At 33.9% G+C, this 25,880-nt stretch overlaps 1 protein-coding gene across 1 annotated transcript in view; it reads right to left on the bottom strand.

Annotated features, from left to right (window-relative positions):
• Window positions 1-25,880, bottom strand: part of LOC136026016 (DNA replication ATP-dependent helicase/nuclease DNA2-like) — a 107,973-nt gene that overhangs the window by 15,122 nt on the left and 66,971 nt on the right. Inside the window, exons 12-18 of the mRNA XM_065702166.1 lie at window positions 24,211-24,441; window positions 21,954-22,103; window positions 17,117-17,268; window positions 14,641-14,885; window positions 5,801-5,994; window positions 4,586-4,772; window positions 1,142-1,324 (exon numbers count right to left, since the gene is read on the bottom strand). Coding sequence (XP_065558238.1) covers window positions 1,142-1,324; window positions 4,586-4,772; window positions 5,801-5,994; window positions 14,641-14,885; window positions 17,117-17,268; window positions 21,954-22,103; window positions 24,211-24,441 — 1,342 coding nt within the window. The remainder of the gene's footprint in view (window positions 1-1,141; window positions 1,325-4,585; window positions 4,773-5,800; window positions 5,995-14,640; window positions 14,886-17,116; window positions 17,269-21,953; window positions 22,104-24,210; window positions 24,442-25,880) is intronic.

Genomic DNA, 25,880 nt, shown 5'->3' with positions numbered 1-25,880 from the left:
GTTCGCTGAGTGAAAGTTCTTTATGTATTAAGATGATTATTTTAATGCTTGATTTCATTTTCATTAACATCAGATACGGCGTTATGGCATTACGATACGAGCTGGAAACTGTGAGAGAAGAGGGCATTACATTTTTTTAGTTTGGAATCAACTGCACTGGTTATAACTATGAATCCTTGCCATGGATACATGGATATGGATACAAACAGGTGCTCAAGTATACATTTTACCTAAATCTACAATAGCAAATGAAGAAGACTAAACCTTATGCAGGAATACTAATTTGAAAGACCAGATCAAACCTTAAAGAATTTTTCTATCGCTATAACGAATTTCCTGCACCCAATGCTTGCAACATAGATTTTTTTTTCTTTATCACTTTTAATTATCACTTTTGAGGGTCTACGTTGTTTAATATTGAATCGTTCTTTAATTTTAAATTGTCACTACATTGTTTAATTTTAAATTGTCGCTTTTAAAGGTGTACGTTTTTCAATATTTTATCGCTGTTTAATTTTAATTGTCACTACGCTGTTTAATTTTAAATTGTCACTTTTTAGGGTGTACGTTGTAATATTTAATTGTCGTTTAATTTTAAATTGTCACTACGTTGTTTAATTTTAAATTATCGCTTTTCAGGGTCTATGTTGTTTAATATTTAATCAAACATTCAGCAAGTCAATAAAAGAAGGAAATGAAGAAATATTTATACATTCAAAGGTTCACTTTTAGCTATTTTCTGCCTCAATCTTCTCCTTTTCCTCAAACTCGCTTGTTCCATTGTCTATAATATGCCAAATCACTTAAAAATGTCTCCGTAATACCAATTTTATCCGAATACTGCATATAAAAGTAGAATTTGCATATAAAAGTGCATGACACCAAATGTGCATATAAAAGTAGAATTTCTCCCTTAAAGCAACTTACGCAAGAACTTACTTAAGGTAGAGGAGTGAATTCCAAAAACTTGAAGAATATTAAGTTTATGCGAATAAAAGGAAGCGCATGAGTTTCAAAAATTAGTGAATTTTTGGATAGTGGACTTTTTCAGTCATATTTTCAGTATACAATATAATATAAATTAATAGATAAAGCAATAAATTATATAAAGTAAAAAATTTGATACAAAGACAGATCTTACCTTAATGAGATAATCAATAAGTGAATAAAGTATCTGGCTTTCACCGACATTTATAATTTCATCGTAAGGCTTTGTTTCTAACGCCTGTGCCTTAACTGTGTCTAGCATTATTACTGAGGATGAGAGTGAAGTATCACAGGCATTTGAGATCCATTCAGCTACATAAGAAGACATCCGGTAAGACTAAAAATATATTAAGGCTGGAATCAAAGAGTATGGGTAACTTATAAGAGTGGAAACTTGCGATAGTGTCGACAAGAAACTGTCAGCACCATCTAGGGTTTGGCGATACTTGGCATATTTCTTAGTGTGATAATAACACCATCAAGCGTTTGAACAGCTGTTTTATTTACGATGATAGAGAAACTCTTTTATGCGTTAGAAACTCTAATGCAAAGCTAACAAAGGACCATTCTGAGATATCAACCATGAAACTAAGAAAGTAAAAATACAGCAAAATTGGGGTTACCGATTCATAAAAAAAACTACCTTTCTTCTACAGGAATTATGACGAGACTCAAAATTAAAAACACAGAAACTATCCGCGAAAAAAGATAGGATATCACCCCAAAGGGTTTCTCACACTGCAACAGATTTTGAGTTTTAATGCAAACACAATATATTTAGCTTCGGTGGAAAATTCCGACATACCTGATCTTTCAAAAGAAATGTACGAATTTAATCAGGGGAAGCCCGATCATGTAGGTACGCAACTCCATCCCCCATACGAGACAGGGCGGGGTGTAACTGTCTTGTATCTATTTTTCATCTTAAGGCATATTTTGGCATTGTTTTGGAACTAGTTCCCCTCTATCTCTCCAGCAAATTTCTTTTCCGTGCCAGAATATGAAAAGTGAGAATATTAAAATTGTAAGGGCTTCATTTTGTTTTTACTTTTTTTTTTCTTGGCAATTAACTAGATTTTTCGGACTTTATTATTTCTTTATTTTTATTGGTATTTTTCGCAGGCTCATGGGAGCATTGGTTTATGTTTTCTTACTATTCATTGTGTTATGAATGGCCTGCGTGATTTATATGTATATATTTGATTATTTAATGACATTATTCCCTTCCATAGCCCCGAATTCGATTCCCTGCCTGAAGATTCTAAAGTTTCCACTGAATTATTTTTTTGGAAGAATTTTATTGAATTGAATGCACAGAAAACTAAAAAGTATTTAGTCAAGGTGTTATACTTTTTCCATATAACTTAGTGTTTTGAGTAGTTGTCTCCAGTCTCTTTTTCTTATTCCTCTCGTTCACATACTGATGAGTCTATTTCATCCATTTTTTTTCAAATGTGCCTATTTTTAGCAGTGCTTCCAAACTAGGACCACTCTTCTTCTCTAGTAAATTTCTGTTTACGTGCCTGAGAATAGAAAGTGAGCTTACTGTAATTTTAAGTCTTATTTCGTTTTTTCCTCGGCTGTCAACTTAGTTTTCCGGACCTTGGTATTTTATTGTTATTTTATTTTCCGGACTGTATTTTAAGTCGTATTTTGTTTTCTTCCTCGACTGTTAACTTAATTTTCCGGACCTTGTTATTTCATTGTTATTTTATTTTCCGGACTGTAATTTTAAGTCGTATTTTGTTTTTTTCCTCGACTGTTAACTTAATTTTCCGGATCTTGTTATTTTATTTTCAGGACTGTAATTTTAAGTCGTATTTTGTTTTTTCCTCGACTGTTAACTTAACTTTCCGGACATTGTTATTTTATTTTCCAGACTGTAGTTTTAAGTCGTATTTGTTTTTTTTCCTCGACTTGTTAACTTAATTTTCCAGATCTTGTTATTTTATTGTAATTTTATTTTTCGATTTGTAATTTTAAGTCGTATTTTGTTTTTTTCCTTGACTGTTAACTTAATTTTTCTGACCTTTTATTTTATTGTTTATATTTATCTTTCGAGATTTTATTGGTGTTTTTCGTCAGACTGAGTGGTAATGGGAGTGGCAAGTTCATTAGAAAATTTTTCGTTTTTGATGTCGCAGGCTTTGGAATTTTTTGTTGAATTATAAGAAGTAAAAACAAACTGCATCAGTTTTTAAAATTAAATATTTTTTTTTCAAATCCAACTCTTTGAAAACAACTTGATGCTACAAATACGAATGAAACACTAATTAATATTTATTTTCTAGACTAGTTAAGCGTCAAGTAATATTGGAATGGAGGTAGATAAAACCACATACTAGCCTTCATGCTGTCTCAGGAATTGACGTTCAAATATGAAATTTCTAACACCAATTTTTTACATCGTCTGTGTTTTCAGTAAAGTGAAAACCCCATTATAATATGCGAGAAAACTGCAAGGGTTCCATCCTTCATATTCCCTTGGTTAATTTCTTGGTGATTTAAGTTTAAATGTCGTAGCTTACTTCATAAAATAAATAGTTTTCTGGTGCGTTTAAAAAGAATTTCGCCAAGATAGTATACTTTCTCAATATACCTTCAAGTGCGTTTTAACTAGTTGTCCCCAGTTTCTTTTCTTATTTGTCTTTCTCCCACTCCACCCAGCGATTCACCTTTTATTTATATTAAAAATATTACATCTGTAGTAGCACCATTAAAATATTTCCTCCCATTAACGTTGAAAAACTTGTCGCCGGACATGATTTGAACATAGTATCCCTTTAGACTCTAAAACACACTGGCCTATGCAATAAAAGGCCGCTAAGAACACTGAAATACAATACACAATATTATCAATATCAGCACCAGGAACACTTAGCAATTCACAGGAAGTAATTACTAATCATTAGCTCCAATACGCAAATTAGTACGTTTCAACATTTTTCCGAAAATGTTTGCCAATTTATTTGGTATGGTCTTTGCAATACTGTTTGCATATGAACTCTATACGTAAAAAAACTAGCCTGTCCAGACCTGTCATTCCTCCATAAGAAAAACCATTTCCTGGGGTTCTAATTACCACAATATACTTTCCAAGAGAGTAAAAATTCTCAAATCATAGACTATAAAAATTCCATATTAAACTCGACAAAACATAAAGCGGAACTTACATATTTTATTCTAAACTTAATATTTTCTAAAATATTTGAATTTTATATTTATATTTTATACATATATATAGAACTCAAATATTTATAAAATATCTAAACATTTTGTAAATATTATTATTTAGTTCGTCATTTTGCATTTAATGAGTCATTCGATCATTATTTAATTCGTCAATTTGACCATTGGATTTATTGCTAAACGTTTTTAACACATTTTAATGAGCTAGACAGTGAAAAGCCCTCAGTACTTTTTATTTCTGGTGTTGCTATTTTAGTAGCCCCTTGCATCATTTAACTGGATAGTGTTCAGTATTGACTAGCTTATTTTGGCTTATACGTATTGTAGGGAATATACATACTTGTATTCTATTCTAGATTTATGGATAACTATTTTTGCATACATACAATACAGTAACATAAAGATGCACCTTTTCATTGGGCAGCCGTAGAACAGCGTTGGCCACCTCTTCATTGCCACATTCAAGTTTGCCATCATAGGTCATATAGTTTGCTAGATCAGTAATAACCTGGTTCATCCTATACTGAATATTCAGGAAAACAGTGTTGTCAGGTGTTTCTAAATGAGAAAATAGACTGATGTCAAGGCCCAGTGATCTAGAATATAAATATGGTTCTGTAATTGTCTGACTCCTTTATTATATGGCATTATAATTATGACAGTTGCACCCCCCCCCTGATTTTCAAAAATACCTTTTCATGTTTTGCTTGAGAAATGTCTCTTTTTGGTATTTTCATTGAAAAAAATGAATAAACAATAAAATTGTTTAAATTTGAAAAATACATTCCCTCTACCCCCTCCCCCTATATTTTCGTGAATTGGTGCCACTGTTTCCAGAGTATCAATGATGGCAAGTAAAGATCCACACACAATCTCAATCCTTTACCAGGTAATAATATGCAATTTATATCACTTAATTGATTTACTTAGCACCAAGTAGCAATCCGAATGCTCGATTTTCGATACTTCTAAAATTCTTGGGTATCGAAATTAGCAAGCTCTAAATCCAAAGAGGCCACTCGAGTACCAAAGAATTGATTTTAGTATTGTCTCTAAACATCGAATAGACAGCTCAAAGTGTCAGAACAAAGATAAGACTTTTTTACGATTAATAACCATTGTACAAGAGATATATTGATTCATAAAGGATAAAAGTTACAAAAAAGACAGATTTGAGCAAATACTCTACAAGTATCGTCTGACAATAATTTCAAGAATATCACTTTTAAACTAAATTTTCCTACTAGGCCTCTTATTCGCAGACTATTAACACTATAGTAAAAGAAGATTATTAAAGAGTTAAGAGTAAGTGCAGCAGCAGGGTTGCCACTTATAGCACAAAAGTGCTATTTTATTTGTTTTACTGTGTGTAGCACCGGTTGCACGTGCTCAAAGTTTCTAAAATAATGCTAAAATAGTACAAAAATGCTATTTTAGCACTATTAAGGTAATTTTTCTTATTATAGCATCGAAAATCGCTGTGTAGCACGCAAATTTGAGTAATTGTAGCACTTTAAGAACTGACCGTGTCGGCAACCCTGCAAAACAGTCAGCAAGTGCCACGAGGAATAAAATTAGATATTGTGGCAATCGATTCAATATAGTAAAGAAAAAATCAACAAACCTGGCAACCCTACTTGAGACAACTGGTGGCAATTGATGGGAATCCCCAACAAGGATCCATTTTTTTGAGTAGAAGAGAGGACCCAATGTAGCTGGTAGCAACGCCTGTGCTGCTTCATCTACAATGCAGAGATCAAATTGACGCAAATAAAGGGCGGGATTACCCATATTTAAACAAGTTGTACCAACAACGAGCTAAAAAAAAAAGTATAATTGATGGATTATTAAGAAGCAAAAACATATATTGAGACAAATAGGATAAATTCAGGGCGGCAATTGTGGGAAAGAACAAAACAGAATTAATGGCAATGTCGACCAACTGATTATATGTCATGGTAGCGGTAACAGCTTCAACCCAGCAAAGAGGGAGTCAAGGTCTCTGGTGACCTATTAAACATTTGTATATATGTAATCGCCCTTTGATTGTGAATTCAGAAAGGCACCTATTCTCCACCTTGAGAGTAAAAAATAAAAGGTAAGTCAGTACAACCATTACTTTTAATACTGAGTCAAGTGATTTAAAGTAAACATTAAGGTTTTCGACGTTGCTTTTGAGAGGTTACAGTCAATTTTTTCTGGGATTCTAAAAGAAAAAATAAAGTGGAGAATGGGTGCCTGCTTGATCTTGGGTCTCAGACACGAAGCTTTCAGAGATCATTCTCTTGGCTGGCGGGAGATGACGATCCTCATTCAAAATTTTAGCCGTTTTTTCTGTTTGTTTGGATTAACAAAGATGAGTTTTCACATAATCTCATTACCAAAGTCAAATTCTGAGCCCTGTAGCATGCTTCTATAGTGACTTAATAATGCTGTGAGTTGTTAGTAGTAGTATTAGTATAATCTTTCAAGCCTACAGAAAGTAAGTTTGAAAAAAAAACCTTTTAGTAAGGCAAATTTTCCATTTAGAGTTGATTCAGGAACGATATATATCATATAGGATTATGTGACAAGATTATATGATCCCCTCAATTATGAGAAGAGCTTCAGCACAACATAAATGAGGTCTCGAAAGTGGGTGAACGAATAGTTTTGGCAATAAGCACGCGAAACACAAAAACCGTGCGTAATCATGTGAATAAACTACCTGTTGAGCCACTGACAGTTAAAGCAAAGAACATTGAAGAGGTTGAGAGGTTAAGATATCTTGGGAGTCTAGTTAGCACCAATAGAAGCCTCGAGCGTGAAATTGCCATACGTATCGCGTGCGCAGGAAGTGCCTTTGATAAGTTAAGGAACGGTGGAAGAAGTGCCACTTTCTTCTTGAAGCTGAAATTGAGCCTCTTCAACAGTAATGTCCTGTTGTTTCTGACTCATGTCAGAATCAAAACTAATTTATGGTTCTGAAAGCTAGGCACTGATGAAACGGCTAGAGAAAAGATTAGAAAGTTTTGAAAATAACTGTCTTCGATTGATTCTCGGTTTCAACTGGACGGACAAAATTACTAACTCATTCATTTGAGAGAAGACTAAACAGCTATTCGGCATTGATAAAGTCATAAGCAGTCGGTGGCAATATTGGGGGACAGATGGCTAAAATGGGCAGCAATCGCCTGCCTCATTATGTTTGGTGATGGACTCCTCCAGGAGTTTGACGTCAAGGACGCAGAAGGCTATGCCTGGACGATGCCTAGAAAAAGATACAGCGCTCTCAAGAATATCCCTTGATGATCTTCGGCCGAAGACGCTGGAGGGGTCATCGTGGAGAGGCATCGTCACTGCCTTATGCGCCGACCGGTGTAAGAAGTCCTAAGTAAGTAACATAGGATTATCTCAACAGTAAAAGATTATTGCAAAAAATAAATCTCTGAGAATCTTGAAAAAACGATTGAAATTTATGAAAATGGCGGCGGATCGACATTAAAAGTCGACGAAAGAAAATTTAACTCTTTTTTTCTTTTTTGTTCAGTTTATACAAATAAATAATTCACTTAAATATAGACTAGGAAAGTTGATCGACAAAGCTTTAGATTCAAATATAAACTCAATATAAAACTGTATCCATAATTTATTCTTTAAAAAAAAAAAAAAAAAAAAAAAAAAAAAAAAAAAAAAAAAAAAAAAAAAAAAAAAAAAAAAAAAAAAACATAGTTCAATGAAAAAAGCCAGCTTCACGAGTCTGCCCATTTCTTGCAAATATAGCCTCGGGCAACCTCCCTCCAAAAACTTTTCTTGCTATGGTTGTCGGTGGCTTTGCGTCCACTCTTTGGAACACAAAAATCATATTTAAAAAATTCCACTCATCTTACTAATAAGTTAAAATTTTTACAATATAGAAGAATTCAATTCTCTGTAATTTGATGTTGTTTCCATGTATTCGAATTGTAATGTGAAAAAGTGCGAAGATATATTAAGGATTAAATTACAAAAGCTACAAAGATGTGACTATGGCTACTTTGGAGATTGGTGTCATTATGAAACTGGTTATCCTTGTAAATGAATATTCTCTTTATCTTGGTTAGAGGTGAATTTTACAAACAGGTGTTTGGTTTGGCTATGGGTACATCTCTCTATCAGGCATTTCATGGACTCTATTGAAACCTCCACTATACACAGTTTTAGGCTCTCCCTTGTTTCTGGGGCAGATTCATGGATGATGTGGTCTACATTTGGAAACACGGTTTAGAGTCCTTAGATCTTTTCGATAGACATTTAAATAGTTTTGATAAAAATATAAAATTTACTGTGGAGTTTGAAGAAAATGAGAGACTACCTTTTCTTGATATGCTATTGATTAACAGGGATTTTCAGTTACTGTTCTTAATATATAGAAAGCCTACACACAGTGATGGGTATTTGAACTTTCATTCGTGCCACCTTTTTTCTGTGAAACGAGGGGTTGTGATTGCACTGGTGGACAAAGGTTTCAGAATTTGTTCCCAGGAGTTTCCAGATTCTGAATTGTTGTATATAAGGGATATTTTATTTTGTAATATTTACCCAATTAAATTCATTGATAAGATAATAAAAAATAGACGCATTACATAACAATAGGGTTATTGGAGTTTTGCAGTGTCCAGTATTAAATATGCCTAAAGTTTCATTTCTTTGCCTTATGTACCTATTTTGGGGGAAATACTTAAACGAATTTTGCGTAAACATAACACTGATGCAAGTTCCAATCGGTGAGACCATTAGGTAGTTTCCCTAATTCTGGGAACAATTTAACTCGGAGAGATTTAGTTAGTGAGGTGTATAAAATTCCTTGTTCTTGTGGAAAGTTTTATATTGGTAGAACTCACAACAATTTAATGAAAGATTTATTGAGCATCGCAACTAAAAAGAAAAAAACCCTACAATTAAGCAAGCCTCCTGAAATTTTTCTTTCGGCTGAAAATAGTTCTTTCATCCTGAACATTTTGTAAAATTTGATGAGGCCAGGGCCATTTCTAACGATAAGGGTTTTTCTCAGTGGGCGAGGGAAGCTATAGAAATTAAAAGACATATGTTTACTATTCATTCAATAAATAGGGACACGGGAAATTTAAATATTGACCCAATTTATGACTGTCCTTTGAAAAATGAACCAATAGTCAATAAGGGAATTAAGATTTTGCATAATCACCAGGGGACTAGATTACTGGACAAAAAAGAGTTGCTTCAATATTAGCTAAGAAGAGGATTATTTCGCAACAGAATAGTTAACTTGTGTTTTTATTTCCTTAATTGCTTTGATGTTCTCATCGAAGTAACTCTAATAGCTTCTTTTCTCTACGTGGACTAGTTGTGACAACTGTATTTATTAATATTGGTGGTGGTTTTGTTTGTTTTTAGTTCCGTGTTTTTCTTTTTAGCTTTGTTTATCTTGTGTTGAGGATGCCTAGTTAGCATACAAGCGAAATATCCGCGTTGGTTTTTTCATCTTTTCTCTCTACTGCCCGCAGTCTCGATTGATGTCTTTTCATCTTTCTTTGTTATTTATTGTTATGGCTGGCCAGTTCAGCTTAAGAACTTTCATTATGTCAAGCTTTGTGTTTTTATGGCTTATTGTACTTATTTCTCAATCAGATAACAATGCCAATAGAAAAAAAAAACACGAAATAATGCATTATATTTTGCTAGCATGCGTGCCCAAATATCCAAAAGCATCCAACTATCAAATCAATAACTATTCTTTTATATAAAAAAAATATTGACACGCGTATAATTTCCACTGTTTTCATGGAGAGTTCATCAATACCTTCACCAAATAAATTTCCTGGTGGTACTCATATTGCTATTACCCCCTCCCCCATTATACCGCTTTTTTTGCAGGCTAAAACCTAAATGTAAACTCTTGCGTTATACCGATGCAAGAAAATGGACCTAACAACATGTCCAAAGTAGAGTCCTAACATAAAAACAAATCTCGGTGAACAAGGTAAATTAGAGGATAATTTGAATCCAATTCTCCCCCCCCCCAAAAAAAAATGTTATACATTTATCTGTTAGACAAAAGAGAGTTGGAGAATTGGGACATAAAACTACCCTTTTTAAGGCTCGAAACCACTTCCCCCATCTACACAAAAATCCACCGGCCCTCCCCCACATCAACTAATGCACATATTACTGGTAAACCCTTTTGACAATCTATATTTATACATTTATTAATCTACATTTGCGTTTATTAATATTGGTGGTGGTTTTATTTGTTTTTAGTTCAGTTTTTTTTTAGCTTTGTTTATCTTGTGCTGAGGATGCCTAGTTAGCATACAGGCAAAATATCCACGTTGTTTTAGTTTTTCATCTTTTCTCTCTACTGGGCGCAGTCTCGTTTCAAGTTTTTCCATTGAGTTTTATTTCTCTTTGTTGTTTATTAGCTTGACATAAGCTTATGAATAGCCAAGGGTTACATCTAATAATACGAGCAGATTGGGGGGGGGGACTTAAAAGCATTGGTAGTACTAGTGATGATTTCATTTGGAAATATTTACAACACCAAATAGATAAAAGAACTAATGACGAAATATTTCACTTTTGGACAAACAAAAATGGATATTAGTGACCAAAGAACCTAATAAAAATTACTACTTTTTTTAAATTTTATTTTAAATTAAACAACAAAAGCAGCAGGAATAGTTTATGTGTCAAAAGCGTGTGAATAGTTTTATGGAAAAATCAAATTATGTAGTACCTTGTGACTGCGTAGTGGATAAGGCCGTGATTCCTTTTTAAGGGTTTTCCTATTCAATCCCTCATGTCGGAAGGAAAAGCATCTAGAACGGTAAATTCTTGAGCTAATTTTTATAAGACTAATTTTCAAGACTTGACAAACTATTTTTTTTTCTTTTGTTTGAACAATTTTCCCATATCTTTAAGTGTCTAGCAACAGACGATATTTCTGAAGTAAATAAACAAAGCATTATTTATACCCGCCACTGTTTCAAATTCTTAACTTATTTTCTTTACATTTAGACTAAGATGTATAATGATGCATCAGTTACTACGGAAGAAGGCCAGTGGATTTTTGTGGAGGTAGAGAAGTGTGCTAAATTATCAAAAAAGTTAATTTTAAGCCTAAATTCCCTAGCTATTTTATTTGCCGACAGGTAAACTTAGAAGATTTCTTTGGGGTGTAGGGGGGAGGCAAAATTACCTAAGAACTTCCCTTGATTTTCAGGATTATCCCAAAATAATGCCAGCAATTCAGCCTCAGAAGAATGGTAGCGTCCATTTTAGTGCAGACAATCTTTGTCTGTGAAAAATAAGAGATTGCATTTACATTTTGGCCGGCCAAAAATGTGAAAAGATTGGAAGAGAGAGACAATGTGAGCAGCCCTATAAAATTGAACTGGTGGAGGTGTCGGAAAAATAGAAAACTGTCTAAATTACCTTGGCATTAATAGAAGAATAACAATTGATTGGAGATAAATTAAAAAAAACAAGTTTTTCCAACTGAAATTAAGGAGCAACAATATTAAAACTGAAAACGAACAGAAATTATTGCGTATGAGGGGTGTTTGCTCCCTCGTCAATACCTCGCTCTTTACGCTAAAGTTCAAATTTTTGTTCCAATTCTTTTGAAAATGACCCCTTAATCACAAAGGCCGTTTAATTAGAATACATAGCTCTTTTGAAACTACTAAAAAAAAAAAAAACTCAAATGAAAGAAAAGAACGATATATTGACGAGGGGGCAAACCCCTCATACACGTAATAATTTCCGTTTGTTTTAAGTTTAAAGTTGCTCCTTACTTTCCGTTAAAAAGCTTGTTTTTTTATTTAATTTCTGATCGTTTTTAAATGATGCTGGGACATCTGCCATCCTCTTATTGAAAATTCCCTTCCCACGTAAAAAATTCCTCCATGGATAGATTCTCCCACGTAACCCCCTCACCCGACCCTCACCCTCACGAGAAAAAAATTTCGCCTTAAAACATCTGTATACATCCCAATAACCGACATTATATGTAAACAATTGGCAAAGTTCATAACTTGCAGCCCTTCCACCGGGGACTGTGGAGGATTAAATCATCCTCAAAGACACAGTTATTTGATTTCCCACTATGCTGACTAAAACGGCTATCTCAAAATATTGATCATATACCTCTTGGGAAAAAGAGCATGGGAGGGGGCCTAGTTACCCTCCAATTTCTTTTGGTCATTTGAAAAGGGCACTATAACTTTTAATTTCAACTCGAATGAGCCTTCTCGCGGTATTCTAGGACTACTGGGTCGTTATGAGCATCCTGGGGAAAAAATCAAGCCAAAAAGCAAAAAAAAAGAACAAAGAAACACGCATCCGTGATCTTTCTCCTGTAAAAAAATACAAATTTCCAAATTTTGGCAGATAAGAGCCTGAAACCTCAACAGTAAGGTTCTCTGATATGCTGAATCTGATGCTGTGATTTTCATTAAGGTTCTATGACTTTTAAGGGTTGTTTCCCCTGTTTTCGAAAATAAGGCGAAGTTTCTCAGGCTCGTAACTTTTGATGGGTAAGACTAAACTTGATGAAACTTATATATTTGAAATCAGCTTAAAAATATGATTCTTTTGATGTCTCAATTGGCACCAAAATTTTATTTTTAGAGTTTCGGTTACTACTGACCCGGGTCATTCCTTACTTACAGTTCGTTACCACGAACTGTTTGACTTTTGGGCATTTTAGATACTTTTGAAGACAAAATGATAGTGGATAATCTCGTTTCCAGTCATGAAGAATGACATATTCTTTTCAAGAAAATTAAAGTTTGTCATTCGAGTATGACATCTTCTACAACATACTTTATGACTATATAAATACAAAATGCCTTTCCATAAAAAGAAATAGGTCGTAGCAGTAACAACTTGTAAAAAAAACAACAACAACACATAAACAAAATCGATGGGTAGCGCACCAAAGTGTTGCTTGCTAGGGGGAAACAAGAAACAAGAGAATAAGAACAACAACAAATATATTGTACAGGGAAGTGAAGGGTGAAAACATGCAGGCTTATGAGAAAAAAACATGAGTTAGGCACACTCAATAAAATTGTATTTTGTCATGATCCCGAAGCAAAAATAACTAAAAATAAACGAATAAAAACCAATTAATAACAGAAACAAACAAGTCAATCAATTATTTTTTTCTATCCATCGCTATAAATATGTTGACATTGTATTTAAATCTGTTTTGTAGGTATACTTATCGATTAGCCTCGTAAGTTATCCAGATTTAAACTGATGAACTTTTTTTTTTAACAGTAACACGAAGCTTACTCCAAAGCTTAGCCCTCCTATATACAACTAAAAAAAGCAGTCTTACTTGAAACAAGTAGGACTAAGAAACTTCCTGTTTTGGGGAATTTGCTATACCTCACACAAAAACCACATGTCTCTGCAGTCCTGAATGGTCAGTAAGTAACTAAGTAGAGGTGTGCATTAGTTCAAAGGGTTTTGCTGAGAAATCCCAGGGTGAGATAGCTCTATAACCGCTGATGCATGTAAAATACATCGAAGTGGTAAGGAATATCCCATATCACTACTGGAAGGCCACCATACCAAATCCTACATAAGAGAAGGGAATATAAGTTTTATCTTCAAAATCACAATTCTTTGTAGTTTATTATTGTATATATCAGACAACAGTTAACAATATGGGAAAGCATGCTTAGACAATTTTGAGATCAAGCATTAAATTTTTACTTTTATTTCTTATTGACATAGCCTACAACTGAGAGCAGTTCAGTTTATTTAATTGTTAGTTTTTCTGGTTACTGGTTTATTTGTGATTGTGCGAGCCTGTTTTATTTCGTTTCTTTTCATTAGGGAATATAAGCCCAATTGAATTCTCTAAAAATTAGTCAATCAAAACTGCGAATTTAAAACCTTTTGGAAACTTGGCATTATGGGAGATTCGCGGATCCAAGATTCTAGGCTGTAACAATTTAGGATTTCCTAAAATTTTATAACAATGATCACAGCTCGAGAAGGAAAGTAGTTATTCAAAATCCGTTATTTGAACATTAATAATGTAATTTAATGTTAAAAATTAGTTTTTTAAATAATTTTATGTTCTGAGAGCTATTGAAAAGTAATTATAGATTGAAATAAATTAAATTAGCTAAAAAACAATTGAATTAGCATCAACCCATAACTAAATTAGCAGAAAAAAAATATTACAAATAATACAATAGTAATAGCTTTGTACACGACATTTAGACGATCTATACTGATATGAATGCACAATGGTATCGGGTGGGAGAGCGGAGGAAGGGGGGAGGGTAAAGAAGACCATTAAAGGGGAAAGCGAGCACTCTAAACCAAAAAGTAGGGGAAGGGCAATGACCATTAGAGGGGAAATTCAGCAGCGTACACAAAACTCCCCATCCTCCCCTGTGCCTCCACGAATTTTAATATATAAATCTTCTTCCTTCGTTTACTAACCTTACTTTTATAAAAAGCTTCCAAATCTTTTACGCTTTTTATATCCTGCGTCAATGTCGCCTCACTATATGGCAATATTTCGTGGTGAATCCTGGAGGTTTTCCCGATTCGAATAAAATCCACATTACGTGCTTTCAACTTCAATAAAATATTGTCTACAGCTGAATGGGTATAGGCGGTAACTAATACTGATTTACCCAGCTGAACACTAATTTCTATGAGGCCTACAATCAACGAAGTCTTACCTAGAAATAAAGGTTAGGATAGAAGACCCGTTAGACACAAGTAAGTTATGATAGTAGCTCTTACAGAGAATACACGCTATATAGTCTATAACAATAAAGACTAGCCATAGTGGAGTTTCAAAATCAAGTACAAAAAATATAATTTTTCTGCTGAACCAGAATTTTTTTTTCAAGACTTGTGCATCATGTAAGCAGGTAGCCAACTTTTACCACCAATTTGGCTTGATGAAAAGCCAAACTGAGCGTACATTTTAAACTAAATCTTTTTCTTTGTATAATATTTAGTCACATCATTTTCTAGTTAAATATTCTATTTTATTTCACAGAATGTCGTCAATGCTGTGTTTCACGTAACATAGCATTGATGTTCACTGCTGCTCATTGATGTTCACATAGTGCTGATGTTCACTAATATTCACTGATGTTCACACAGTATTGTTGAACGTCATAGTGACGTCATACCATTCATTGATGTTCACACAGTATTGTTGAACATAATACAGTAGTAAACGTCATACTGACGTTCACTTCTTAAATGCTTCCACTTAACAGCGGAACAATAATTAGTTTTATAATACAGATAGAAATAGAATTCTATAAAGAAGCTTAACTTTCTTTGAACAAACTCATACTCCACATTACTTGAAATCAATTTACCGTCAATCTCAATATTCAGAGTTTCCACCTTCGCAACCTCCAAAGGAAATCTTATTTCTCTTACATCTTAGCTGAAATAATTTTTCATCATTACAGCTCCTATAAATTGCCAGTAGAAACTTGAGAATAGGTTTATAAGTGAAAGTCAGGCTCTGGACCATTTTTTCTTTACAAAAAATGGTGGAATGTACAACCATCCACATAAGACTTCGTGAATTTCGCTATTTTCCACATAGTTTTAGTGACATTCAATTTTTCAAGCTCTAAGGAATATGCCATCCTCCCCCTGAAGCAAATTCAAAAGCCTGATTCAAACTAGCATTTTGTAAATAATCCGTCCCGACTCTCGACGGCTGACAGAAACATACAAACGTAATCAAAATCCTGCTACAGAATTTTATCAGTTGTACTTTTTTCTTTATTTTTACTTGTTTTACTTTCCTGTTGTACTGATCAGGCGTTTTTGATGAGAAACGAATAAGCAAAAATATCAGAAAATATAGGCGAAGCTATATTTTCACGGTATACACCTCCTTTAATTTTCTCAAGCCTTATAAGTTCTACCTTAAATCTGCCCTAGGCTGGATGGATGGATAATAAACTATCTATCAACAAGTGAAATGACATCATTTTTATTAATTGTGAAAAAGGTTTATGCCAGCTTTGCCTCTCACTCAGACTATCTGTCTTAGCTTTTTCTCCAATTAGCCATGGCTCTTAACTTTTTCATCACTTAATTTTAATTCAAAAATAAACAGACTCGACCTTTGGCCTCGATGTTGTTGCCAGCTTTGAATTAAAATCAAATGATGAAAAAGTCAAGAGCCGTGGTTAATTGGAGAAAAAGCCAAGACAGATAGTCTGAATGAGAGGCAAAGCTGGCATAAACCTTTTTCAGAATTGAATAAAAATGATGTACTTGTTGATAGATAGTCTATTATCCATCTATCCATCCTAGGGAAGAACTAAAGTAGATAATTATAAAATAAGGGTAGTTCAAATAGTTTATGAGTTTCTATAAGCTATTTGAACGTAATTGGAGACCCAAATACAAGGTTTTCAAAGAAGGCGTGGAAATAGGAAATTAAAAACACCTGGATAGAACCTAATTTGCGCCACAACTGTATATCTGTAAGTTATTTGTCCTAGCTTCTCAAGATGTTTATCCCTCCTTTTGCTATTATACATCTACTGTGCGGAATTCAGAATCCTGGATTGCATTGTGACTTAAAAGATATAATTGTCATGCCCAAAACAAAACGGTGCATATCACACAACATTTAGTAGACTTTTAACACATCGACCAGTAACTAAAACGCTGAATGGTTCAAGACATTATTCCTGATGACCATCTTAATAAATATTATTGGCACTTAGGTTTGGCCTTAACGCAACGAATTAGGGACATATACAAGGGCATTTTTTTTAAATTATACGCCTTGATTATACATGATTTGCATTAATCAAGAATTACATAAGCCGCACGAAACAAAGCTAAAGATTAAACAAGGTACACTTTTAAACTAAACAGTGATACATACAAGTATTTACCAGGGATAAAAGACAACACTTACCAGTTCCAGGCATTCCCTTAATTAGTAAGTAATCATTCGCTAATAGACTTTTGAGCAATGCTTTCTGTTGTATCACATTCAGACTTCTAAGAGCTTTTTTCCCCTTAACAGCTACTTCTTTGGGCAAAAGCTTCCTTGCACTTGGATCAGATCTAAAAAGCAATTTGATGTCCGAAATAGTTGAAAATTACAATTGATATCAAAGAATGAAAAATGACAATGATATTCAAGCACCAAGGGAGCCCAATCAGCAGTCCCTGGCAAAAACAAAATCCTTTACCCTATTTTTCAAAGTGACATAATTAATTATTTTAAAAAAGTATATATTGGTCTACTAGACCAGATTATGAGCAAGTAGAATTTGTCTTAAGGAGCGCAGCAAAGACAATAGGAGAACACAGTGTTGAAAGTTCAGAGTGCAAGACTAGGTTTGAAAAAAAAAAAAACTGAAGATGAATAACTCGCGCACTAAGATACTGGGTAACGAGAAGATTAATCAAGTGGACAGTTTCACTTACCTAGTTAGTATTATTAATTACCTAGTTAGTACCATTATAGTTGATAAAAGTTTGGAAGAATAGGAACACAAGTCTGCAAACCAACATTAGAATATAGGGAGGTACAGTGATGACGCGGTCATATATGGTCTAGAAGCTTGGGCGCTCGGCAAGACGGAGGAGGATTTGCTAGTTGTTTTCCAGATAGATTGCCTACGGATTATGTTAGATAACTGTCAGACCAATTGTATTTCAAATTGTATGGAAAATATGGTTAAATTGTATGGAAATATGGTTCAATCCCGCTTTTTAAGGCTATTATGAGAGAAAGGTTGAGATGGTGTGAACTTATTATCTTATTATCAGCATAATTTAAGTCTAGGAGAGTTCGACCTCCTAAACTGATTCCGTGTTTTTCCATTGCCTTTACTTCGCTCTTCATGACAAAATCCACAAAAATGATCGATATAAATAGGGATAGGACAAAACCCTGCCGAACTCCTGATTTGAAACGAAGCCACCTAGGCTACTAATCTCATTTCCTACTTTAACTGCAGCAATGTTATTCTCGTACATAGCAGTAATCACTCTAATGTATTTGTCTGGTATAGCATACAAGGAAAGGATCTTCGCTAAAGCTCTTCTATCAGGTGAATCAAGCCTTTGCTCATTATCTAGAAAACTAGGGACTAAATGGGCTTGATGACTCAGACACTTCTCAATCAATAATCAAACATTCGGTTGACACAACCTCTGCCCTCCCCAAAAAACACTGTTCTTCTCTGAAAACATTATCTACGGCATCTCTAAAGCAAAAAGTAACATCATACTAAGCAGTTGTTTCTAGAAACCAGGCTAACACAAAAAAGCCAAGCCTTTAAAATTACCACACTCACTCCTCTCACCTTTCTTATTGAGGTGTTTAATTAAAGTTTTCCTATAATTGCTAGGTATTTCCCCCTTTTCAAAAATCATATTCATGATTTTCAGTATTTATCCATATTTTAATAATTATGGTACAAATTTATATTACAAGCACATTTTAAGAAGAAACCATCAAAACTGATACTAAGAGCAGATGGTATTAGTCATTAAAAGAATATTTGAATAAGCTTGACCTCCTAAGAAAAAACTACGGCGTTTTTAGAAGAGTTTAATAAGAATGTTTCTTATCCCTTCAATCACAGACATATAATTATTTAGTTCTGGCGAATCCTCACTTGAAGCTATATTCATATGGCCCTTCAGCCAGGAAGTCCAATGGCAAACAACAGAGTAAAGCTACAAACGTGCACAGGTGCTTAAACCGTGAATAGTTAGATCGTTGCTCAAGCGGTAGCCATGTACTACACTACTGCCAAAAGTAATCATTCCATTGGAGTTACATTTCAGCCATATTTGTGCTTCAACTATCTAAGCTCAAGTCTGCTTTTCTATAGTGCATTACACTTTTTTTCATTTTTTTTTCTACGACTACATTAGACGCTGAGAAAAGGAAAATAAAGCTGTTTTGGAATACAGTTTAGGAAAGAATATTTTTACATGTTATCTTGTGCTTAACTAATATAGGATATCAAAGAAGAAAGGAATTACTACTTATAACTCATCATGATGAGTCAGTTGTAACTCATCATGAAAGTAAATGAATATAATTCAATTACTTTTAGGATCAAGCTTGTGATCATTCAAAACAGTTTCTTACCAGGAGAATAAAGAATGCAATAAATGCTTTTTGGAGCAAGAAAGCATCAAGGAGGCTCATTACGATTTAGAAGCCTAAAAAGGCTAAAAGCAGTTTAAAAGTTTATACTTATTTTATTAGTTTATAAAGCCTAAAAGCAGTTTTAAAGTTGAAGCCTTTCAGATTGAAGCCTTTCAAAAACTTTCGATTGGATTTTCACCCTAAAAATTAAATTGGAACTTCTGAAATCTGACATCGTATAAGAAATATTTTCGCATCATCAAATAATTGATTTAAAAAAAAGTATGATGATCTTCCACCCCTTTTTGGAATTTATAATGTGACCTAAGTTAGCCTTTATTTTAAGGTAACCATGCCCCTACGTCTATAGATCGTATCAATATAATTGACTGCCTTTGGCAAGCATAAGCTGATGCTAGCATAAGAACATGGCAACAATGGGAATCGTTATGCATGTTTATTTACCTTTACCTACCTATGTTTTATTATGTTAACGATTGTCTCAACAATCTAGTAGTTAGAAGCACCGCGGCTTCACAAATCTAAATTATTAAAGAAGACACAACTGTTAATTGCAGTTTACATAAATAATCTTCCTAACTTTTACTGATGAGTTATATAAGAAGTTCCACGAACTTGAAGATCATCTATGATTCGGATCAGGGAATACCGCGTCAGTTAATATTTAGCTCTGACCTTAGATTAACAGCGACACTGCGCCTCCAGTGGCATTTTTTGGCATCGACAAGGAGCGTCCAGTCTTTCTGGTGTCCTGCTGTCTCAAGGCCATCTCTCCCTTGGGTTTCAGGAGCGTATTAAGAGTGAAGTTTTAATGATATGTACGGTTAAGGTGATTCTAAGAATAGCCTCTTCTCCTCAATCATACAGGTTGCCACTGAATTTTTTTTTGCGGATGAGCAAAGGTTGCAATCCATATGACACGGTTTGGGCATAGCCATCGACTCTGCTGTCGAATGCTATGGTTCGGCAATATATGGAAGGATTGACTGGAAATTACACGTGAATAATCTCTAAGTGACAAGACGATCAATGACTAGATTCTCCCTATCATTTTAAAAGCTCCATTCGTTTGGTTTTAGCAGGCCACTACTTGTCCCTAAAATGAGTATGTATTTTTGACGATACTTTCAAGTATTTGTTTTGAACCACTTATAGCTGCTCTTCATTATAATGTCTGATTAGGAATGGGGCAGTTGATGTCACTGCGCACCCGATTTTGATTCCAACACGGGTCCCCACCATCGTATTGAATTCCCAAAATAGGATTTGGCCAATTCTTGGCAGCTTTCCAGCACAGTATAGGCATCGGAAAAGGTGAAAATACAGAGATTTGTTTTCTGTGTTCATGCTTATGCCTTAATTGGTGGTATTTTAAATACAAAATCAATTAATGTGACGAACAGAAACGGTGTTAAGTTGAAACCTTTCTACGGTGAGCCTTCTAAGGTGGAGCTTTCAACACATAGTACCGTATTGGACCTTCAGACATGTGGACAGGATCGTCAGGATATCCTAGTGAGAGATTATCTTCTAAAGGTTTACCCTGTTGATTGAGTAAAACGCTCTTTTCGAATTCAATGAATATTATGAAGAGTTTAAATCATAAATCACAGGAGTTTTTAATTAGTATTCGAATGGCGAGTACAAGCTCTACATAGAAGCAGCTAGGTCTAACGCCCTTTTCCTCGCGTCTAAGTTGGTCATCCGGTTTTGACTTTGAAAACAAGGTAAGGAAGCAGCTTTTCTTGCATAGGGTATAGGCTCATTCCATGTTAATTGTAACATCCAGGTGAATCAATTTATTTGGCAAATCGAATCACAATGCCCAGTCTAACAGGACTTTCGTCAAGAACCACAAAGCTTCAAAAGAGCAGCCCATTTGAAAGATCCAAAAGAAAGCACAGAATATTTAATCATATTGACCATGATTTCATCTTTGTCATATTCATTGTTGTTTCTAAACTGTTTCTGGATCTCATAACTTATGTTACTTCCTATAGCACCTTATGGTCAATTTTCCCTTATAACTAAAATTAAAATTCAATTATTAATAAAAAAAAAGGGAAAAACATATCCCTCACACACACGCAGTAGGATACCACAATATCCCTCACACACACGCATTAGGATACCACACTTTTATTTCCTACATTCGAAAAATCAATTTATCCAAGACGTCCTACTTTTCTCAATAAGTAAAACTCAAATAAACGCGTTTACATTGAAAACTGACGGGACGGTAGAAGGAACCCGTCCTTTATATATGCATATATATATATATATATATATATATATATATATATATATATATATATATATATATATATATATATATATATATATATATATATATATATATATATAAAGTATAAGAATTTAGGTATATATTTTATATTATTTTTTTACATCTTTTTATATATTACATAGACCATTTTAAGGCTGAGTTTATATCTGATAATGTATCACTCATCAGGGCACTGTTGGTAATAGATAGTTCCTGTTTCCTCCACGATTTTTAACCGGTAATAAATATCTTCGGTCCCTAAAGATTTCAACTAATGGTATACATGATCTCACACTCATTTTTCAATTTCTCTTCCCTCTCAAATAGTTATACCTGTGAACGACAAGCTTTCGAATCCTTTCTGCGACACTGTTGTCTTGAAATAGGGACATGAGATTACCGTATAAGATGCCAGTTGCATTACCGAACTCTGTCTTATCAAGAAATACTTCTTCTTCTTCTTTTAACTGCGCATGCAGATCTCTAGAAGAAATAATAAATTAGCCATGCCATAGAATAGTGCAGGATTGTGCAAGGGGAGGCTCTTTTCATCTATTTTAAGATTGGCTCCATAAGCTTTCTTTTGATTACCCCTCCCCCTTTCAAACAGAGAGAAATCATGTGCGAGCCTGCAATTAAACAGAAAAAAAGTTTATCAATGAAAGGAAAACAAGGTTAGACTGAAAAACGTAAGCTTTTTAACACTAATTTTGTTAACGTTCAAGATGCAGCCAGACGGTATAATAGCAAAATGCTGTACTGGCATGTTAAAAAATTGAGAAAAAGTCCTTTTAATAGAAAATCTGTAGATGCTTATTGCAGAGGCTCAAATCCTATTTAGAATGGCATAATAATTTTTATTTCGAAGTTTTTCTTTTCTAGACATCTTTATAGCATAGCCTTAAATAATAAACATAACCAAACAAAATTTTTTTATTCACCTTGGAGGCACAGAGTCCTAGCCTGTTTGAACGTAAAAAAAAAGCTGCGTTCTTCCTATTCCTATGATGGAAAACTTTGATTCCATCACAAAAATAGTGGATAACTAAAAAAGTCTAACGCTAAAAATTTGTTCAAGATTTGTCCAGTTATTCTTTTTACAAATCAATTTTATAACATAACTACAAAACAGTCAAAAATTATTACAAAGAATAAATGAAACTTAAAACGAACAGTTATTAAAATAACAATCATATCAAACATACCGAATACAAATACTGATATAGATTAATAAATAAATCCAAAATCGAGTAGAAATTAAAATAAATGCTGTAATCAAACTCAAAACAAACAGCAATTACCACAAACAGGATTTTGAGTGTTGTCAAGACACAATATATATCTTAACTACTTGCTTTACCCAACATACGCAAAGAACTTGAGGTCAAAAATTATTAATTCTGCTTCATCGCCTAGCCTTCAATTTCTGTCAAAAGAAAATTACGAGAAACGAAAAATTGCCCAACTCTGAAAAAAGCTATTTGTTTTACGGTTCCATTTCCTCTAAAAATAAAAAAACAAAGTAAATGCGGACAAGATTCGTTTTGAAAGTTTTCAATTTTGAAAGTTAACAAAGTTGATAAAAAAAAAAGTGTGGGGATTATGAGAAATAACAGATTATCTAAACAAAATCGGTGAAATTGGCAGTAAAGGGGTGATTTTTTTTTGTGTGTCTGTGTGTGTGTGTGTGATCGAAATATAAAATTTTATCACTTAGATGTAATACCTCTGTACAATGTCAGTTTAGAGACATCTGTGGGAGCAAGTAGCAAACGGTAGAAATTGTCGGTTATAGTCTCTTTTCTGGATCACTTAATATCCTCATAGCTTCTCCTAGGTATGCAATAATAAAGATATATTTGATAATTAATCTTTCATTTATAGAGACAGCTAAAGGAGAAAACGAATTAAAAGGTTTTATCTTAAACAGCCCAAAGACTTTGACTTAGTAAAGAGCAGTTTCAAATTCGTATTTTTTTCCAAAGAGAAAAAAAACGAGGGGTAAGCACGTTGAACTTACAAGACTATGTCCTTCTGGACATGGGTTTAAGTCTTGACATCGTCAAGCACTTGTAAGCTCAGGTAGAGTCGACCCTGCTCACAATGGGTGCCTGGCAAATCTTGGGAATGTAAACAGGAAGGATATGCGGAGGCATAGGATTGCTGACCCCCAAACCACCACTGCACTTCCTGACTGAAGGGCTACGAAACACCAGAACGGACCATGACGTCTGATACCACATTCTTTTACCATTTTTTTTTAAATGTACTTTTTTCTTTTTCAGGTATCATCACATAGAGTGGATAGCAATGAAAACTTGGAAAAGCGCTCATTCAACCGAGTTCTATTAGGCTTGTCATAGGTTACGACCAATTTGTCGGCAATCTGACATCCCTCCAACACTACATCTGCCTTTGTGGCTCCACAGTGCATCAGATGAAAATTTCACGATAGTTATTTAAAATTGAGATTTATGCAGATAGTAGCAAAATATACCTGAAATAGGAGGGAATGAAAAGCTTAAGAAAGAGGTCTATCCTATCATATTTCTTTTCAATTGTACGCGAATCCGTCAGAAATACAACTTACCGTTCACCTAAGACATGTATTTTTTCGTTTTCTATCGTTGTAACGTGTACGATATCAATAGCAAGCTTGGATTTGGTTGACACAACCAGACTATCTCCAATTTGAACAACGCCTGTCAGAGCCTCATGTTGATAATTCTTGGTTTTTACCAATTCAGATCGCCATTCATCTCCATTTTCACTAGTGCTACTTGCCACTCGCAGGTTGGCAATGCAACTCCCTTTCTTTTGCCTTAACGAAATAGAATAATAAAAATATGCTTAAAAATGTGCAATAAAAACATATGCTCTTTACTGTTTACTGTTTTATTTATTTCACATAAAAATACAAAAAAAATTAGCCCCCAAAGGAGAGCAAAGCTCGTAAGTTGGGTGGTCAAATAGTAGGACATACATATAAAATAAAACAATACATTTCGTCATAATAATAATAGCGAAAATTATCTGGGTCAGAATGCCAACGAGCCGAACGAGGGGAAAAGTTTATTAAGAAGGATTTTGTATTTGCAACTGAAAAATGGAAATATTTACTTCTCGTATTTGTTTTAAATCCAAGAAATTTAGCAAAAAAAATATCGTTTCTATTTCTGATGCATTTTTAAGTTTTGATGGTCGATGCAAAAATCCTCCAAGTCGCATCTTGAAGTACCTGTAATGGTTTTATACTCGTCCAAAAGGTACTAAGATAAACAACTGTTCAGAAATTCAAATAAGAGGCAATTAAAGAGTAGTAAATTATCTTTTAAATGTAAAACGGAAAAACATTTTTCAACCGATTCATTGACCCAATATTTTGAGAAAGTTTTACCCTTAAATGATCAATATGAATTTAAAATGACAAAAAGAGATCAAGAAAAACACGTTACTGATTAGACTCCATGGATTTTATTCTCAATAACCTGAAGCTCCTGGCAAGAAATCTCTCAAGTGGCACGTTTTGAGCGATCAAAATCATAAATTCAGTTTTCGTCAAATTTGGTATTAAGTTACTGGAAAGCAACCATCGATAAACTGAAGTGACAATTTTCAATCAATGCAAATGAATCCCCCGCTTTGACAGATATAGTTGTGTCATCTGCAACAGAATTGGAAGACTAGTATTTTCCTGCAAATTTTCTGAGACATCATTAATGTAGATCAGAATAAAAGCGGACATAATACTGAACCTAGAAGGATGTCAATATCATTAAGGCTATTTAAATTATACATATTTCCATCAACATCTACTGCAGTTTTGGTTCCACACATGTAGGGTTTTATAATTCTAGCCACTTCCTCCTTATGCCAGAATTTTATATTTGATCAAAATGAATTACATAGTTTAAAGAGTCAAATGCTTTTTTAGCCTAATTAGAAACAATAATTTAGTAATTTAGCCTAATTAGAAACAGTAAACAGTAGTTTTCTAATTAGAAAACTAATTAGACACATGGAAATTGGCACCCAAATAATAATTTATTTCTAATAAAAGAGGTGCAACTGCTTCTTCTGACCAACGGTTGCTGTCGATACTAAAATCCATCTTTACTAAAAACCTCTCTTGTCAACAGAGGGGGCAGCTAGCCCATGGAGCAGACAAGGCTTCTTTATAGAAAATTTTATAATTCAAATGCCAATTCACCCATGTAAACAGAAAGAGACATACATTTAGCTTGTAGAATAACAGATTAC

Source organism: Artemia franciscana, chromosome 4 (genome assembly GCF_032884065.1).
Source record: "Artemia franciscana chromosome 4, ASM3288406v1, whole genome shotgun sequence".
In the NCBI taxonomy this organism is placed as follows: domain Eukaryota; kingdom Metazoa; phylum Arthropoda; class Branchiopoda; order Anostraca; family Artemiidae; genus Artemia; species Artemia franciscana.
The sequence above is the reverse complement of the archived record's forward strand: the minus strand, read 5'-3'. Positions and strand labels throughout refer to the sequence as shown.